This window comes from Gekko japonicus, unplaced genomic scaffold, assembly GCF_001447785.1.
Source record: "Gekko japonicus isolate JY-2015 unplaced genomic scaffold, Gekko_japonicus_V1.1 scaffold264, whole genome shotgun sequence".
In the NCBI taxonomy this organism is placed as follows: Eukaryota; Metazoa; Chordata; class Lepidosauria; order Squamata; family Gekkonidae; genus Gekko; species Gekko japonicus.
Window position 1 is genome coordinate 279,686 of NW_015162484.1, and position 15,302 is coordinate 294,987.

A 15,302-nucleotide genomic window follows, 5' to 3' on the forward strand; every position below is an offset into this window, starting at 1 on the left:
TGAGAACAGGTAGTGAGTGCCACAATGAAATGGCTGCCAGAAAGTGGGAGCAGGAAGCTTCCTATAGACACAAAGATGATGCCTCCTGGGCCATTCAGAAACAGCTCCTACTCCAAAGATGTGGAAGAAAGCCATGATTGGCTCTTTGTTTCAAAGAACTGGGCATCAGGAAACATATTGGCAGGTGCCATTTTGCTCATAGGCACCATGTTGGGGATCACTAGCTCAAAGCAGCCTGAGGGGCAATTCTATTGGAGCAACAGAGTAGGAGGGAAAGAAAAAAATGACCCTAATCTAGATTGAGCCCCCCGCCAGGGTTCCTTTTTAGGAGCAAATTACATCTCTGGAGTTCCAGCATCACATATAGTTTGGCTGTAAGTACCAAATCCTATTTGTTTGATGAAAAACAGGAAAAAAACACCCTGATTTGCTTAATCAAGTGAGAATGTTCTCACGCAGTTCAAGTCTCAGACTTTAAAGGAACAAAAATGTCATCCTCAAAGAGTCTGAGAAGAGCCAGTACTAATCATTTTAATGGGGCTGGGGCAAGCAGAATATATTAGGACTCAACAAAATTTGCAGTTATAGGCTGTGATCACACTGGCAGCTTGGCACGATATGGTGCCGCCTCTAATTGAACCGGGTTAAAGTGTAGTGGGATATATCAGCCACACAGCACATCCTGCTGTGGGCTACCGACGGAGACATCCCTTGGTAAAGCATCCACATTATTGTGGCGTCTCAGCCATGGAGCGAGCTGCAAAAAAACCCAACCATGTGTGTGCACATGCGCATGCATGCACACATAGGCAATTCTTTTTAAAAACCGACTCCGTAGCGGCAAAACAGATCTGCATATTCACACTGCCAAATCTGTTCTGCGTGTGCTCCCCCATGTTCAGACATCCGGCCATGCGCAATGAATGCGCGGGGAAACAAAAACACCACTTTGGAGGTGGTGGCTTTTTAACTTGGCTCCAAGTCGTCCTCTGACGGGGTGAGTATGCCTGGGGAATGCCTGACAAATGTGGCTGTGTGATCGTGCCCATTTAATCTGTTTGTAAAATGTGCCTGTATGGGGCCAAACTGCCAGTCTGAACACAACCATAGAATGGCTGTAGAGTTCAAGCAGAAGCTAGAGCAGGGTATCCATTAAAAAAGCAAACAAACATAAGATGGCCTTCATAGTCCACCTTCTTCTTCTTCTATTTGCTAGAACTTAAGGACATGTGAAAAGAACTACATCTTCACGTTTCATTCATTCCTTTGAAACCGTAGTCAAATAACATTCCAGGAAGGAGGCTATTCTCAGCACAGCTGCAATCAGCTCTGAACTGATAAATTGCATGAAGAAATCTTTTGGCTAAATTATAGGCTTGCGATATGCTGGAACAAGAACAGAGAGCAGTATTGCTTCAAGGATTTGAAACCTGGCTTTGAGAAATATAACTATACATCATGTAGGCTAATAAATCATTAACATTTACTCTTTAGATCTGATATTCTGCTATAAATCAATACCAATGGTATCTATCCTTTAACTGTAGCATGGTTTGATATTAGACATAAAACGATTCTGCAAATACATGAAGATAAAATGCTCAGTAATGGATATAACAAGTAAAAGGTGAATCATCATTGGTCAGATTTGACTTTTAGTTTAAGGGGCTACTGGGTGAGTACATTACAGTGGAGCCCAGCTTCAGTTTGCTAATCGTCATCCTCAGACAGCTACTGATAGACAGAAACCTATTTGTTCTAGCAGAAAATCCAAATATCTCAACTAAAATTTTGTTTTAAGTTAATGATGATATTTATGCTAAAAAGAGACTAGCAAGTTTTATCACAGCCAAGAACATCTGGCAATAGAGCTGAACCTTTAACCAGCTTTGACCAGTTGAGGTTTAGAAAACTAAAAAGAATATTTTCAAGAGCCCTAGGATTACATTCTGGGTAAAGGTTGAGTCTTCAATTGTTGCAGTCTTCTCAACTGAAGCTTTCACTTACAGAAACAGCTTCTTTCTGCTTGTTATACTAATTTAACAGAGGACATAGAAAAAAACACGCTGGATGAAAACAGAATCTATTGTACAATGGATAAATTAGAGCCATCATGTCTGCTGTGCTCTGCTCCAGCTAACTCTTGATCTCTTTGGCCAAGACACCGTCAGGCCAGCCAAAACCTATCCACACACCACTTTCCATATTCAATTCATTCTAGAATCTATTTGATTTGTAGAACTACAAGGAAGACAATTAAGATGGTCTTTTTGTTTGTTTTTTCATGTTTGGCGCTTCCATCCCTTTGGATATGGATTATAGTTGGAATCAACTACTGACAGACAGTAATCAGACCTGGAATCCATGGAGACCATGTCAGGATCAGTTCGGGCTCGTTGGCCATAATAGGCATACTGAAGAGGAGAGCCACAACGCATGGTGGAGCTAGGTGCAGATATTGTGCTCTTTGCAGGGGATATGGCTGCTGGATGGCTTCTTCCAAATGCAGCTAATTTAGCATGGGCACTTGGGGCAGGAGGCTGATAAGCAACTTTTTGTTTCCAGTCATCTGGAGGTGCTGGCAGTGTTTTCCTGCGAGCAGCTGAAACAACATTTGCCACAATCGATTCTTGGATGGTCTGAGGGCCAAAGGCATCATCCACAAGGCCAAGAGGGGATTTAGCGGCTGCTTCCCAAGGAGTCAGCCTCTTCCCAGGCTTGTCAACTGCTGGAGGTGGTTTGCCAAAATAATCCGTAGCCGACTGGAACGTCACAGGAGAAGCAGGGGACGTGGATTGCAAAGTGGCTGAAGGTGGCCATCCAGGGAGTGATAAGGACCGTTCTCCGTTCTTTTCCTAGAAATGGCAAGACGTCAAATGTAATTACATCTGCTGAATAGCAATGAAAGAGACTCCTACATTAAAGCAGAGGGCTATTTTGCTTGCAACCTATAATGTTGTAATTATAAAATAAATATATAGCTTTCTAATTTAAAAAAATAACATATTATAAGAACTAATATTAGCTGAAAAATCCTAACTGTAGTGAACCCCTCTAATTTTAACACCCTATGTAGTGGTGATTTCAGGTATCTCTTGTCACGTTTTTTGGACAAAACAGGATCCCCCCCCCAATTAAATGTTAACAGTTTACAGTTATGACACTCAAAGAAATTGTAAAAACACATGAAACCAACAGCCAGTAAATGCCAGCTCAGATTTACGTAAATCAGTCAGAATGTTTGGTGGTCCAGGTTCATGGCTGAATTAAATTCAAAGACTCAAGCAGTGATCTATGAATACCAGAGTAAACATTCAGGACATGGGGGGGGGGCAGCTTTGATGAAAGTAAAGCAGCAGGTTGACAGAGTCCCAGTCTGACTGAAAGTATACAGCAGTGAATGGGGGCAAAAACCATTGACCAGTTTACTGACTGCCTCTTCCTGCTTCTTTTGCTGGTCGTGCTAGAATCCCTTGAGGCAAAAGGGAGACACTACATGACATTTTAATGAGTGGGATTTGGGGTTCCCCACGCCTACCTCACTTTCCCCACAGTTGGACAGGGAAATGCCACTTTAAAAGCCTGCAGAGCCCTATTTAGCTCAGGACCGCAGTGTGGGGGGAGGAGGAGTGAATGTCTCCTTCCCATGCCTTTTTCCTGAGCTGAAACAGCCTCAGCGAGGAAGATATCTGCATAACTTTTGAGCTGCATGTGAAGCAGTCTGAGCATGTGCAGCTTCAAAGTGGGGCCATTTTGGTTCAGGAAAAAAAGGAGCCACTCCTACCCCCCATGCCACTATCTTGAGCCATATGGGACTCCTGCTGGCTTTGACAGTGATATTGCCTGCAGGTGCTGCGTGTCTTCGGGGAAGGAGAGCCAAGTCTAGGAAAACGTATTTTAGTTTGGCCTAAAGGCAGGCACCGTTGCAAACTAAGATTGTTCAGGTAGCCAGTGCAAAGCTGGGGAGTAAATCTTCTGCCATTCATTTTGGTACTTAGGGTTGCTAACTCTGGACTGGGAAATACCTGGAGATTTGGGGAGTAAAGCCTGTGGGTGGTGGGGTTTGGGGAGGGGAGGGACCACAGCAGGGTAACAATTTCATAAAGTCCACTTTCCAAAGCAGCCATTTTCTCTAGGAGAACTGGTCATCTGGAAATCAATTGTAATAGCAGGAGATCTCCAAGTGCCACCTTGAGGTTGGTAACCCTAGTTGTGATAACAGAGATATAAGTATGAAGAGATGTATTTTCAAAAAGACATTGTTTCTCATCTTGTCCTCAGCTGCTCTGTTCTAATGAGACTAATTCCAAACTACCAGTCACTGTTGCCATTTCTGTGGAGCAAATTCTGGCTGCAGTCACACACACGAAATAATCCACTTTCAATCCACTTACAGTGTACTTTCCAACTGGATTTTACTGTGTGAACTTCTAAAATCCAGTTGGAAAGTAGACTGAAAGTGGATTGAAAGTGGATTATTTCATGTGTGTGACTGCAGCCTCTCTGATAGAGCCTGACTTTTATATGAAGTATTCCTGAAGATAAATGATTATACCATTGCCAACCTACACTTCACAATAATTTGCCTCTTCTGCTGACATGCTCTATTATTAGACTATTTATATCATGATTTTTCATCCAAAGACAACTTCCACAAAATAGTAAACAAAAACTGGGCCAAATAAAACAAATATTGACATAAAAACTAAAGGAATATAAAGAAGAGGAGGAGGAGGAGATTGCATTTATACCCCACCCCTCACTACCCGAAGGAGTTTCAGAGCAGCTTACAATCTCCTTTCCCTTCCCTTCCCCAAATCACAGCAGCAAAAAGGAGTACAACTGGTAAATGTGATATGAAGGAGAGTCTTCAGCATGTTCAGTCTATAAAGATATCCTGCCTGGCACCCACAAGGACCTGTGCTTGTCAGTGGTTGCTCCCAATTTATGGAACAGGTTCTCCAAGGAGTTGAGGGGGTGCTGTCCTTGGAAATAGGGGTGTGCAAAAAAAATAAAAATCGGCCGATTCGGATTCGGCCGAATTGGGCAGAATCAATTTTGGCCGGCATAAAGACTCCTGTATGTCAATTTTGGCAGTAGCAGCCGATTCAGGAGTCTTTCGGACAGCTGAATGTCAGTTTCAGCCCCATTATATCCTATGGGCCATTGAAGTCAATGGTGAAAACATAGGGTATATTCTGGGGGCTGGAGGGGAGGGGGTTTGAGGGAGAGGCTCCTAACTTGTAGATTAGCTGCTGGAGCCTCTCCCCAAGATACCAACCAAGTTTCAAAAGCATTGGACCAGGGGGTCCAATTCTACAGGCCCTCAAACAGGTTGCCCCTATCCCCTCCATTGTTCTCTATGGTGGGAAAAAAGTTATCTTCTTCAAACTAGGGTGGTATCTTGGGGAGATGCTCCAGCAGCTACCCTGCATGTTTGGAGCCTCTCCCTCAAACCCCCTCCCCTCCAGCCCCCAGAATATACCCAATGTTTTCACCATTGACTTCAATGGCCCATAGGATATAATGGGGCCGAATTGCCACCGAAATTTGGTGGCAATTCGGCGGCAAGCCGATTCAGATCCGAGAATCTGAATTGGCCTGCAGCAGCCCGAAAGGGGTCCGAATGGGCCATTTTCAGGGGTGCATTTGGTTTGGACGAACCGAATGCACATCCCTACTTGAAAACCTTTAAGATGTGCTTTAAGGCTGTTTTATTCACTAGAGCTTTAAATAAATATTTGGAATCAATTTTATTGCATTTTATTATGCTTTATTAGGCCGGGGAGCGGAGCTGAGGTTTCATTGTTATTTGATATTTTTAAATGTATATTGTAAGCTGCTTTGAGCCATGGGGATGGGCAGAATATAAATGTATTATGAAATTAATAATAAAATTCCTACTCTCAGTCGATAACTGCACTGGGCAATAATGGCCTTCTGCCTAGCTCAAAAGCTTTAAGAAGATTTTTTCATTGACTGTCAAAATGAAATAAGTGATTGGCCAGGCAGGTCTCTATTGGTTGGGCACTCATACTGTTTAGGTGCCACGATTGAAAAGTGCCAAGACAGAGCTTGGTACATTCACGTTACATTTTAGCTATTCAGTATAAACTATTTGGTCAAAAAAGCTCTAAAGTTACAGTTGTCTTTCACTAAGAAAGCTGTTGCCTAGTAAATTAAGACATTCTGGGCCATTTACAGGAGGAATCTATCCATATTTTACAAATCTTAATCTTTTAAGGATATAACCACATTCATCCAAAAACTCTCTCTACAATCAAGGATTGCCACAGCAACCATCATCCAGGCATATATATCCTGTTTGTGCGGGTCAGTTCGGCCATAACAATGATTTTATTCTGGACATTTGAAGACAAAGCTTTTATTGGATACATGGAATTAAGTGAGAGAGAAATTTTAATAAACACCTAAATTTGGCAGTTGCACAATCCTGTACACAAATATGGCAGCAAGTTCTGATAACTGGAATATCTGGAAAACTCTTTTTTACTCATATTTTGAATTAGTCACAGCAGTATGCTGGAGAAATCCTCCAATTCAAAATCTGCTCTGATTTCTCTTTGTATCAGTATGATTGAGCAATATATGAAACATGCTATCAGTCACTATGTACAAAGTATACTAAATTCTGTGTATGAAATAAACGAAGCTTTCTATTGTAGTTATAACATAGTAAATATGGATTTGGAATATAAACACTCCTAAACCAATGCCTTACTTCTTAAGAACATGAGAATCCCTTAGTACATCCACCCACCCCACTTCAACAAGGGCATAAGAAAAATCCTGCTCCTTCACACGGTTTGCCCAACTTGAAACGGTCCCAAGTAGGGATGGGCATGAACTGCATTTTTGTGGTTCAGTTTGTGGATGAACCATGAACCAAACCACAAACTGATATGCTGGTTCACAAATGGGTTCACACCAGTTTGTGAGCCACTTAAAGTTTAAACCCCTGCTTTCTGCTCCCTATGGTTTTTTATAGGGAGCAGAAAGAAGGGGTTTAAATGTCTCCAAACTATTTAAACCAAACAGCTGAGCAACAGGGAGCTCCCCACCACACAGCTGTTTTTCGTAACCCCCTGCTTTTGCTCTTTAAGAACCGCTGTGAATGGCATTAAAATTCGTGGAAGTTCATGGTGGTTCTTCAGTTTGCGAACATCACTTCGCGAACCACGAACAGGCCAAAATTCATTATGAACTTTAGTTTGTCAGCCAGTTCATGCCCATCCCTAGCCCCATTACCCCCTGTTTGCACAGCTGTGGAAACTTATGTGTAGCCATCTTTTCCTGTAAGTTTCTCCAATAGGCAAATAGTGGCTTTACAGATGGGTAGCTGTGTTAGTCTGTAGCAGTAGAAAACAGCAAAAGTCCATTAGCACCTTAAAGATTAACAAAGGTCCTTTCCGCACTAGACCTTAAATCCTGGTTCAACCCTGTCCCCGAACTTACATTCTACACTACACCCGAGTTCACCCCTGTAATTATCTCAGGGTATTTTTACATTTTACACTACACTTTAGTTCACCCCGGTTTCACCCCACACTTATCCTGGGATAAACGGATGTTGTTATAACCAGGAATAAATGCAAGGTATTGTGTTGTGAACTGAACTCTGATAAAACCAGGGATGAGATCCAAGTGTGGAAACGACCAAACTTTGTGGCAGGGTATGGGCTTTTGTGAATCACTACAACTTATTGAAATATCTGACGAAGTGAGCAGTGACTCATGAAAGCTCATACCCTGCCACAAATTTTGTTAGCCTTTAAGATGCTACTAGACTGTTGCTCTTTTCATTGGCTTCCCAGGTATGGGGAAGAAGGCTTAATCTTGCACACACCATGGTCTTTTAACTGGAAATGCCAGGGATTGAACCTGAGACTTTCTTCATGAAAAGCAGAGTTACTTCCACTGAGCCACAGCCCCTCTCAAAGACAAAGAATATTTAGAATGGGGGCGGAGAGGTTCCTTCCTTCCTTCCTTAAAAATACACTACTGTTCACCCATTAAGCCATTTGCAAACACAGCTTTGTTTGAACTCAGTCAGTATAAAACCTTTGTTTCAAGCTGGTCTGTCCTTTGGTGCTCATGAACTTTGGTTGTCATAAGTACAGTTACATAATAAGTTGGTGTAATTAATTTTCATTTCACATATCCCTTTTTAATTATTTTTAGCAAACAACCTGTTTTCTGTAGCAAAAAGGTGTTTAGCACTGCCACCTTCTGGAGACCAACAATAATCACATATGGATGACAAGAACAAGATACTAAAGACATTTGATAACAGGTGCAGTTTATGTGCCTGTCAGGAGGATGTCCATAATTTGACGATCAATGGTTTCAGCCAATGCTTCTCAGCCATTCTCCTAGGCCCCTCTTCAAACCTTCTTAATCTTTTGGATCCTTTCAGTATAAAACCCTGAACACTGCAGTTTATGATGTATTAATAAAATTATCATTAAGTTATCATATTGGGATTCAGAAATACATAAAATTACCAAAATATGCAATTATTCTGGATTATAAATTAAATTACAATAAAAAAAATAATGGAATGTTTTGTTGGATCCGAAAAGCACAGAATTCACGGATTTGCACAATGTAGTGCAGGATTCAGCTATAACCTGCATACATATTGCATTATTTTAAACAGAATGTGAATTTGGATGCATATTTGAGTATATATTACCATTTTTTACACACACCCCTAGACTGGGGCAGAAATAATTTAGGACACATTCCAACATTGGTCCCCCTGTGAACCATCTCACAAATGGGTGCAAAAATCACCAAAAAGGAAGGGGCACAATTTGTAGTTAGCAATCATAGAATAGAATCATAGAGTTGAAAGGGATCTTCAGGGTCATCTAGTTCAACCCCCTGCACAATGCAGGAAATTCATAACTACTTCTCCCCACACCCTCAGTGACCTCTGCTCCATGCCCAGAAGATGCCCAGAAGATGGCAAAAAACCCTCCACAATCCCTCGCCAAACTGGCCTAGAGAAACTTGCTACCTGACCCCAAAATGGCGATCAGCATTTCCCTGGGCGTGTAAGAAAGGGCCACGAGAACTAAGCACTGATGCAACCCTTGCTGCTCTCCCTCTCATGATCTGCCTAAGTTCACAGAATCAGCATTTCTGTCAGAGGCTAGATGACCATCAATCAATGAATAAATAAACAATTATGAGATGTGTCTTGCTTTGGCTCAGAATCAATACAGGCCTCAAACTAACCTTGTTTAAAGACCAACACTATAAATAAAACATGAAAAAGAATGAAATGAATAATGAAAACAATAAGAAGGTAGATCACAGTTTCCTTCCGGTTGTCTCACAAATAAAAGCTGCATATAGCTCTAACAACCAGGAATCAGCAGTCCTTTCATTTCTCTTCCCTTGCACCACAAACATGATGTACAAATACTATCCTGAGAGCCAGTTTGCCAGATGTGCGCTCCTACATGGTTAATTTGTTCATATATATATGTGAAATTCCCACCTTGAAAAACACTCAATTTCTTTAAATAACAAACATAAAAGAAACAAGACTCGAAACAAATCCATATCTGTCCTTTCCAGGCCTCATAAAACGCTATTACTAGACCTAAGAAACTCAACCTCAGACTCATTAACTTCATTCTGACTTCATATGTACCTTCAGCTATCTAGGGTATGTATGTTTTTTGTGTTAGGAAACTGAATACTTTGGTGGCAGGACCCTCATTCCCACATTCCTGCGGCAGTGTGCAGGCTAAGTCAGGTGCTGACCTGATATTACTAATATTTGTTCTGCAGTGCCATTTTTAAAAAGCCAAAACCGTGTAGTGAAACTTTTCTGTCCTGTGGTATCAGGTCATCTAAGATGCCAATATGGTCCCATGAGGCCATGGCTTTATATAATGGTGACTGGCCTGGCTCCTCAATTAGTATTAATGGTACTGCCTGAGAAGCCAAGCTAGTCACTAGCTTTTGTACCTGTGAACACTTCATGTTAGTATTTGCTGCAATGAGGGTTACTAACTCCAGGTTGGGAAATTTCTGGAGATTTTGGGGTGGAACCTGGGAATGACAGGGTTTGGGGAGGGGTGGGACGTTAGCAGGGTATAATGCCACAGAATCCATCCTCCAAGGCAGCCACTTTCTCCAAGGGAACTTATCTCTGTAGTCTGGAGGTCGGTTGTAATTCGGGGGGGGGGGTCCTCCAGGGGCCACTGGGAAGCTGGTAACTCTAGCTGAAACATGATAGGCCACCACGTGAAAGAATTAACATCAGAGAATGGATATAGATCAGACAATAAAATACAAACAAAAACCAAGCGTGAGCGAGTACATTTCTCCCAAGGTATTCTGACTGTAGCAACCCAACCACAAGCTTAAACAAATCAACTTCAAAACTCAGCAAGAAGCTGAAACTGCAGAAATAAAATTCATATCTAAGGGACTGCCTCTTCCCATATATACCTCGAAGAGCATTATGCTCTAAAGAGCAACACCTTCTAATGATCCCTTCTGATCACCCACATATGGCCTCCCTGAGGTTGTTGTCACCAGCCCACCTACTTGTTCTAAAGAAAAACTATGGGACCCCTTTGGTTGTATAATTTCCATATATGCATCCGTCAGCAGTTAGTGGGTTGGATCCAACCAGCTTTAGTGCTGGTGAAAAAGGGAGGAGAGAGTGTCCTTTGACCAACAAAAAGCATATGCTGCAAATTATGGGATATACTTGGACGAAAGCCATGTGGGACAGGGGCTATAGTAAGGAGAGAAATTTGGAGAGCTTGAACAACAAGGTGGCTACCACAGTCTTAGGGTTGTCAGGGTTACCAGCTCCAGTCTGAGAAACTTCTCAAGGTTTGGGAATGGAGCCTGGGAAGGACAGGGACCTCAGTGGGGTGCAATGCCATAGATTCCACCCTCCAAACATCCATTTTCTCCAGCAGATCTCTGTAGTCTGAAAATGAGCTGTAATTCCAGGGGATCCCCAGGTCCCAACTGGATGTTAGCATCCACAGCTGTGGCATTCCAGGATCTCAGGCAGAGAAAGGTCTTTCCTATCCTCTGAGGTGTTCTGACTAGAGATGCCAGGGCTGAAGCTGACAAGATAAGCCATGTCTCCATGCAGTGAGTGCCACCACAAAGGAAGCTTTTAATTCTTGAACACATAGAAAGTGGTTGTTAATTTCCACTTTTACAGTGCAGTCCTCCACAGGGTTGAAATCAGTGGGCTGCATTAACTGTTAGCCACTTTTTGTTTCTGCATGTCTTTCTAGTTTGGTGATTGATACACATGTGAGCTTGTAAGGAGGGGCCTGTGCATCTGGTTCATGTAGTTCATGTACAGTGCATAGGATAATCCAGGCACTTCTATAAATACTAGATGATGATGATGACGACAATGATGACAACAATGATGATGAAGACAGCAGTGACTGGGAGCCTTACTGGTGGCCTGGCCTGGCTGGGTACTTGCTAGCTTTGGCGGTTTGTGCTTGCTGTGCACTTGCGACTATCACAGGGTTTTCGAATCATTCAGTTCAATATTCACTGTGGGCCTCATGCTTTAAAAGTAGGCTTGCCAGCTTTTAACCTGGTCCCTTTGGATGTCCTTTTATTATCAGTTTGATCTGAAAGCAATTATCAGGTGATGTTCTTTAATTTCACACCATGGGAAGCATCAAATGCCCATTTCCACTCACTGAACTTGTGTTAAAGGGACAGAACCATTTTTTTCCTGTCCAGTTGGCAACCTTATTTAAACCTGTACCAGTCATTCAAACTAGCCCCTGATGTCACACGACTGTCACATTGCAGGCGCTTAATAATGGGGTCAGGCAGAAGAATGCAGGCCTCTACATTAACTTTAATAGACTATATCAGACTAAAGAATCTTTGAAGGTAGGTATGCTATAACTGGGCATAGAAGGGGGCGGGAACCCAGAAGACAAACAACCCCCTCACACACTATGTCCTGTGTTTAAAATTATGGTTTTACATGACAATTTTACACAAACAAGTTACCAATTATTACAACTAACATACTTGGCTCTCCTCATTTAATTTATGTAATCTGCATGAGTCAAAATTTGATAAGTCCGGCGGAGCCTTTACATATCTATCTACCTTTTATGCAAGTTACCAATTATTACAACTAACATACTTGGCTCTTTACTTGGCCTTTACATATCTATCTACCTTTTATGCAAGTACAATAGAATATATAACAGTTTTTTCTGCACTATTAGACCATGTGAGCTTCTTTGAAGTAAGTGACAATCCTGCGAGTGATCACTGTCCTCTAAGATTGGTAATCAATTGCAATAACAAAATTCTTTTGACCCCTTCTCTTGAAACTCCTGTGGATGCATCCGTAGGCTTTAGGAGACTTAGGTGGACTGACCAGTTGCATAACACAGTTGTGTTATCCCTGAATAACGCCAACATCAAATCCACCCAACAATTCCTCCTCCAATCAGCTACAATACGATTGAACATTACGAAAAGATAGTTCATTCCCTTAAACCATTACTGGTGAATAACAACCCCCTTAAACAACAGCTACATCCCAATAATGGTTGGTTTGACCAAGAGTGTAGAGCCTTTAAAAGAAAATTAGCTAAAGAAGCAAGGTTCACTCGTCATTATAAGGATGCATTTAGGGTCCAACAGCTAATAGACCTTAGAGCTCAGAACAAATACTTGCTTAAAAGTAAGAAAGTGATGTATGCTAGATTTGTATGGAAAGAACTAGCTCAAGCCGTCTTTGAGAGGAAGGATGTTCGTTTCTGGGAACTGGGAACACCAAGTCTAGGTAGACCCCCTCAGTTAGAGGCCCAAATCCCTGGGGAAATCTGGCACACTCATTTTTTCAAAATCTATGAATCTACACCACCTGCCTGTAAATTATTAATAACAAGATGCCTGTGGAAAAGAATGGGAATCCCATCACAGTTTACCCAGCACTCCCTGAGTCGCCCCCTGTGACAGAAGCTGAAGTAAGATCTCTTGTTTCATCTTTAGCTTCCGGCAAAGCACCAGGAGAGGGACTAATTTCCATTGATCTAATAAAAGTGTTTCCTAATTGGTGGGACCCGATTCTAGCCAAATTATTATCTCAAATTAACAGCACAGGCAAATTTCCTGTAGGATGGAAAACTAGTATAGTAATTCCTATCCACAAAAAAGGGGATATAACCAACTCAAACAATTATCATCCCATAAGTCTGTTGGACACAGTATCCAAACTCTATGGAAAGTATCTTTTCCAAAAACTAGAGGACTGGGCTAGTGATAACTACATTCTACATCCCCATCAAGCTGGCTTTAGAAGAGGCCAAAGTACATTAGATCATTGTCAAACGCTTTATCAGCTGGCTTATACCAACATAAATGGTCCTACTAAAGCCATGTATGTGGTTTTTGTTGATTTGGCCTCAGCTTTCGATTCTATCAATAGGACCTGTTTATGGGAGAAGCTTGGGAAGACAAATATTGACAGGAGATTATTGTTCCTAATCCGGGAGCTACACACAGATACAGTGGCCAAAATCAAAGTAGGCATTTCGGGCTCTTTAACAAGTGAACTACCTGTATGTAAGGGAGTGAAGCAAGGATGTGTTTTAGCCCCCCTACTTTTTAATTTATATATCAGTGATATAGTACAGAGACTGTCAGGCCCAGAATTTACTGCACCCTCTTTAAGCCAGCAAAAAATATCAATCTTATTGTATGCTGATGACATCGTACTGATTTCTTTAACAAGAATGGGATTGAAGAAGCTTTTGAGCTGTCTAGGTAACTACTGTAAAGAGGAGAAACTTACCATAAGTTATGGGAAAACTAAAGTAATGGTTTTCCAAAGGAGGCCAAGAAAGCTCCGATGGAGCATACAGGGTGTCCCAATAGAGCAATGCCGATCTTACAAATATCTGGGTTTAACCTTTAGTGAAACCCTTAAATGGGATACCCATATAGAATCTACTAAAGCTATGGCCCTTAAGAGGATGGAAGTTGTAATAAAATTCTACTACTCCAGGGGAGTTTTCCTCCAGAGCTGAAACGTTTTGTTAGTAAAATAATTTCTCAGTTACTGCATGACATCGAGATATAGGGATGGAAAGATCATTTACTCCTTAGTTTAGAGACATTTCAAAACCTATTTATGCGAGGCATCCTGGCACTTCCAAAAGGAACACCGGCTGCCCTGTTACGAGCTGAACTGGGACTTCCATCAGTGAGGGTTCGAGCCCACTTGATGATTTTAAAATTCTGGAAAAAATCCGACTAAAAAGTCCAGACAATTTCAGTAAACTTAGTTACCATATACTGAATGCTTTGCGGGGAGGCTTTGTTATCCCCTGCCAAAGCTTGCCCAGATTTTTTAAATTATATCATTACTAGATACACTATTCCAGATGACCTGCTACAACATACAGGGAACAATACTAACCTACGCAAATGGTTGTTTAGAGAGGATGCTCTAATAGACGCCACTTTGATCTCCCAATCGAGGTTTGCTCCATGGTTTAAAATAATTAAAAAGGATCATTCCAGAGCCTCTTACTTAAACAACATAACCTTGTATAATCTCAGGAGATCCCTTACCTCAGTGCATTTATAATTGATGCCTTTGGAGATGCTAGCTGGTCACTATAAGAAAACCCCAGTAGACCAACATATCTGCATATGTGGGCAGTCAGTGGAAGACCTTCCCCATTATATTCTGGCTTTTCCTTTATACGTAGAACCTAGGGCCAAATTTCTAGCAAAGCTATTGACAGCCTTATACCCCCTGTCTGATTATGATAAGATGGCCATGCTCTCAGATGATGACCCCTTCATCTCTTCAAGATTGGCTCTCTTTGCCTTGGCCGCGAGAAAAATTAGAGCAACGAAATCAAATAGTACCATTGCAAATAAGTGAGTGTTCTTAAGAGGTCTTATTGGATTTAAATATTATAGGCTGAGGTAGTTTTAACAGGTTTTATACATTTTATAGAGGTTGAATTTTCCCTCTTTTATCCAATGTTATGCACAAACTTTCTGAGAGTGTTTGATATTGTGAAGGCCTATGGCCACATACAATAAATTGATTCTGAACTAACATACTTGGAGCAAAAACAATTCCAGTGTGTATATCCAACCACTTAGTCTTGAGTTCGGGTGTCTACAGACCTCCCCATAGGGTCTACATCACTCAGAGGGAAAAGTGCCGATGTACCAGGCCTGGCATCAAATCTCAGCTCAGCTCATAAAGTGACCGTTAATTGCCT

At 41.6% G+C, this 15,302-nt stretch overlaps 1 protein-coding gene across 1 annotated transcript in view; it reads right to left on the reverse strand.

Moving 5' to 3' along the window:
• Positions 1 to 2,282: 2,282 nt before the first annotated feature.
• Positions 2,283 to 15,302, reverse strand: part of SYNPO2 (synaptopodin 2) — a 36,790-nt gene continuing 23,770 nt past the window's right edge. The window contains exon 4 of the mRNA XM_015405924.1: positions 2,283 to 2,849. Coding sequence (XP_015261410.1) covers positions 2,283 to 2,849 — 567 coding nt within the window. The remainder of the gene's footprint in view (positions 2,850 to 15,302) is intronic.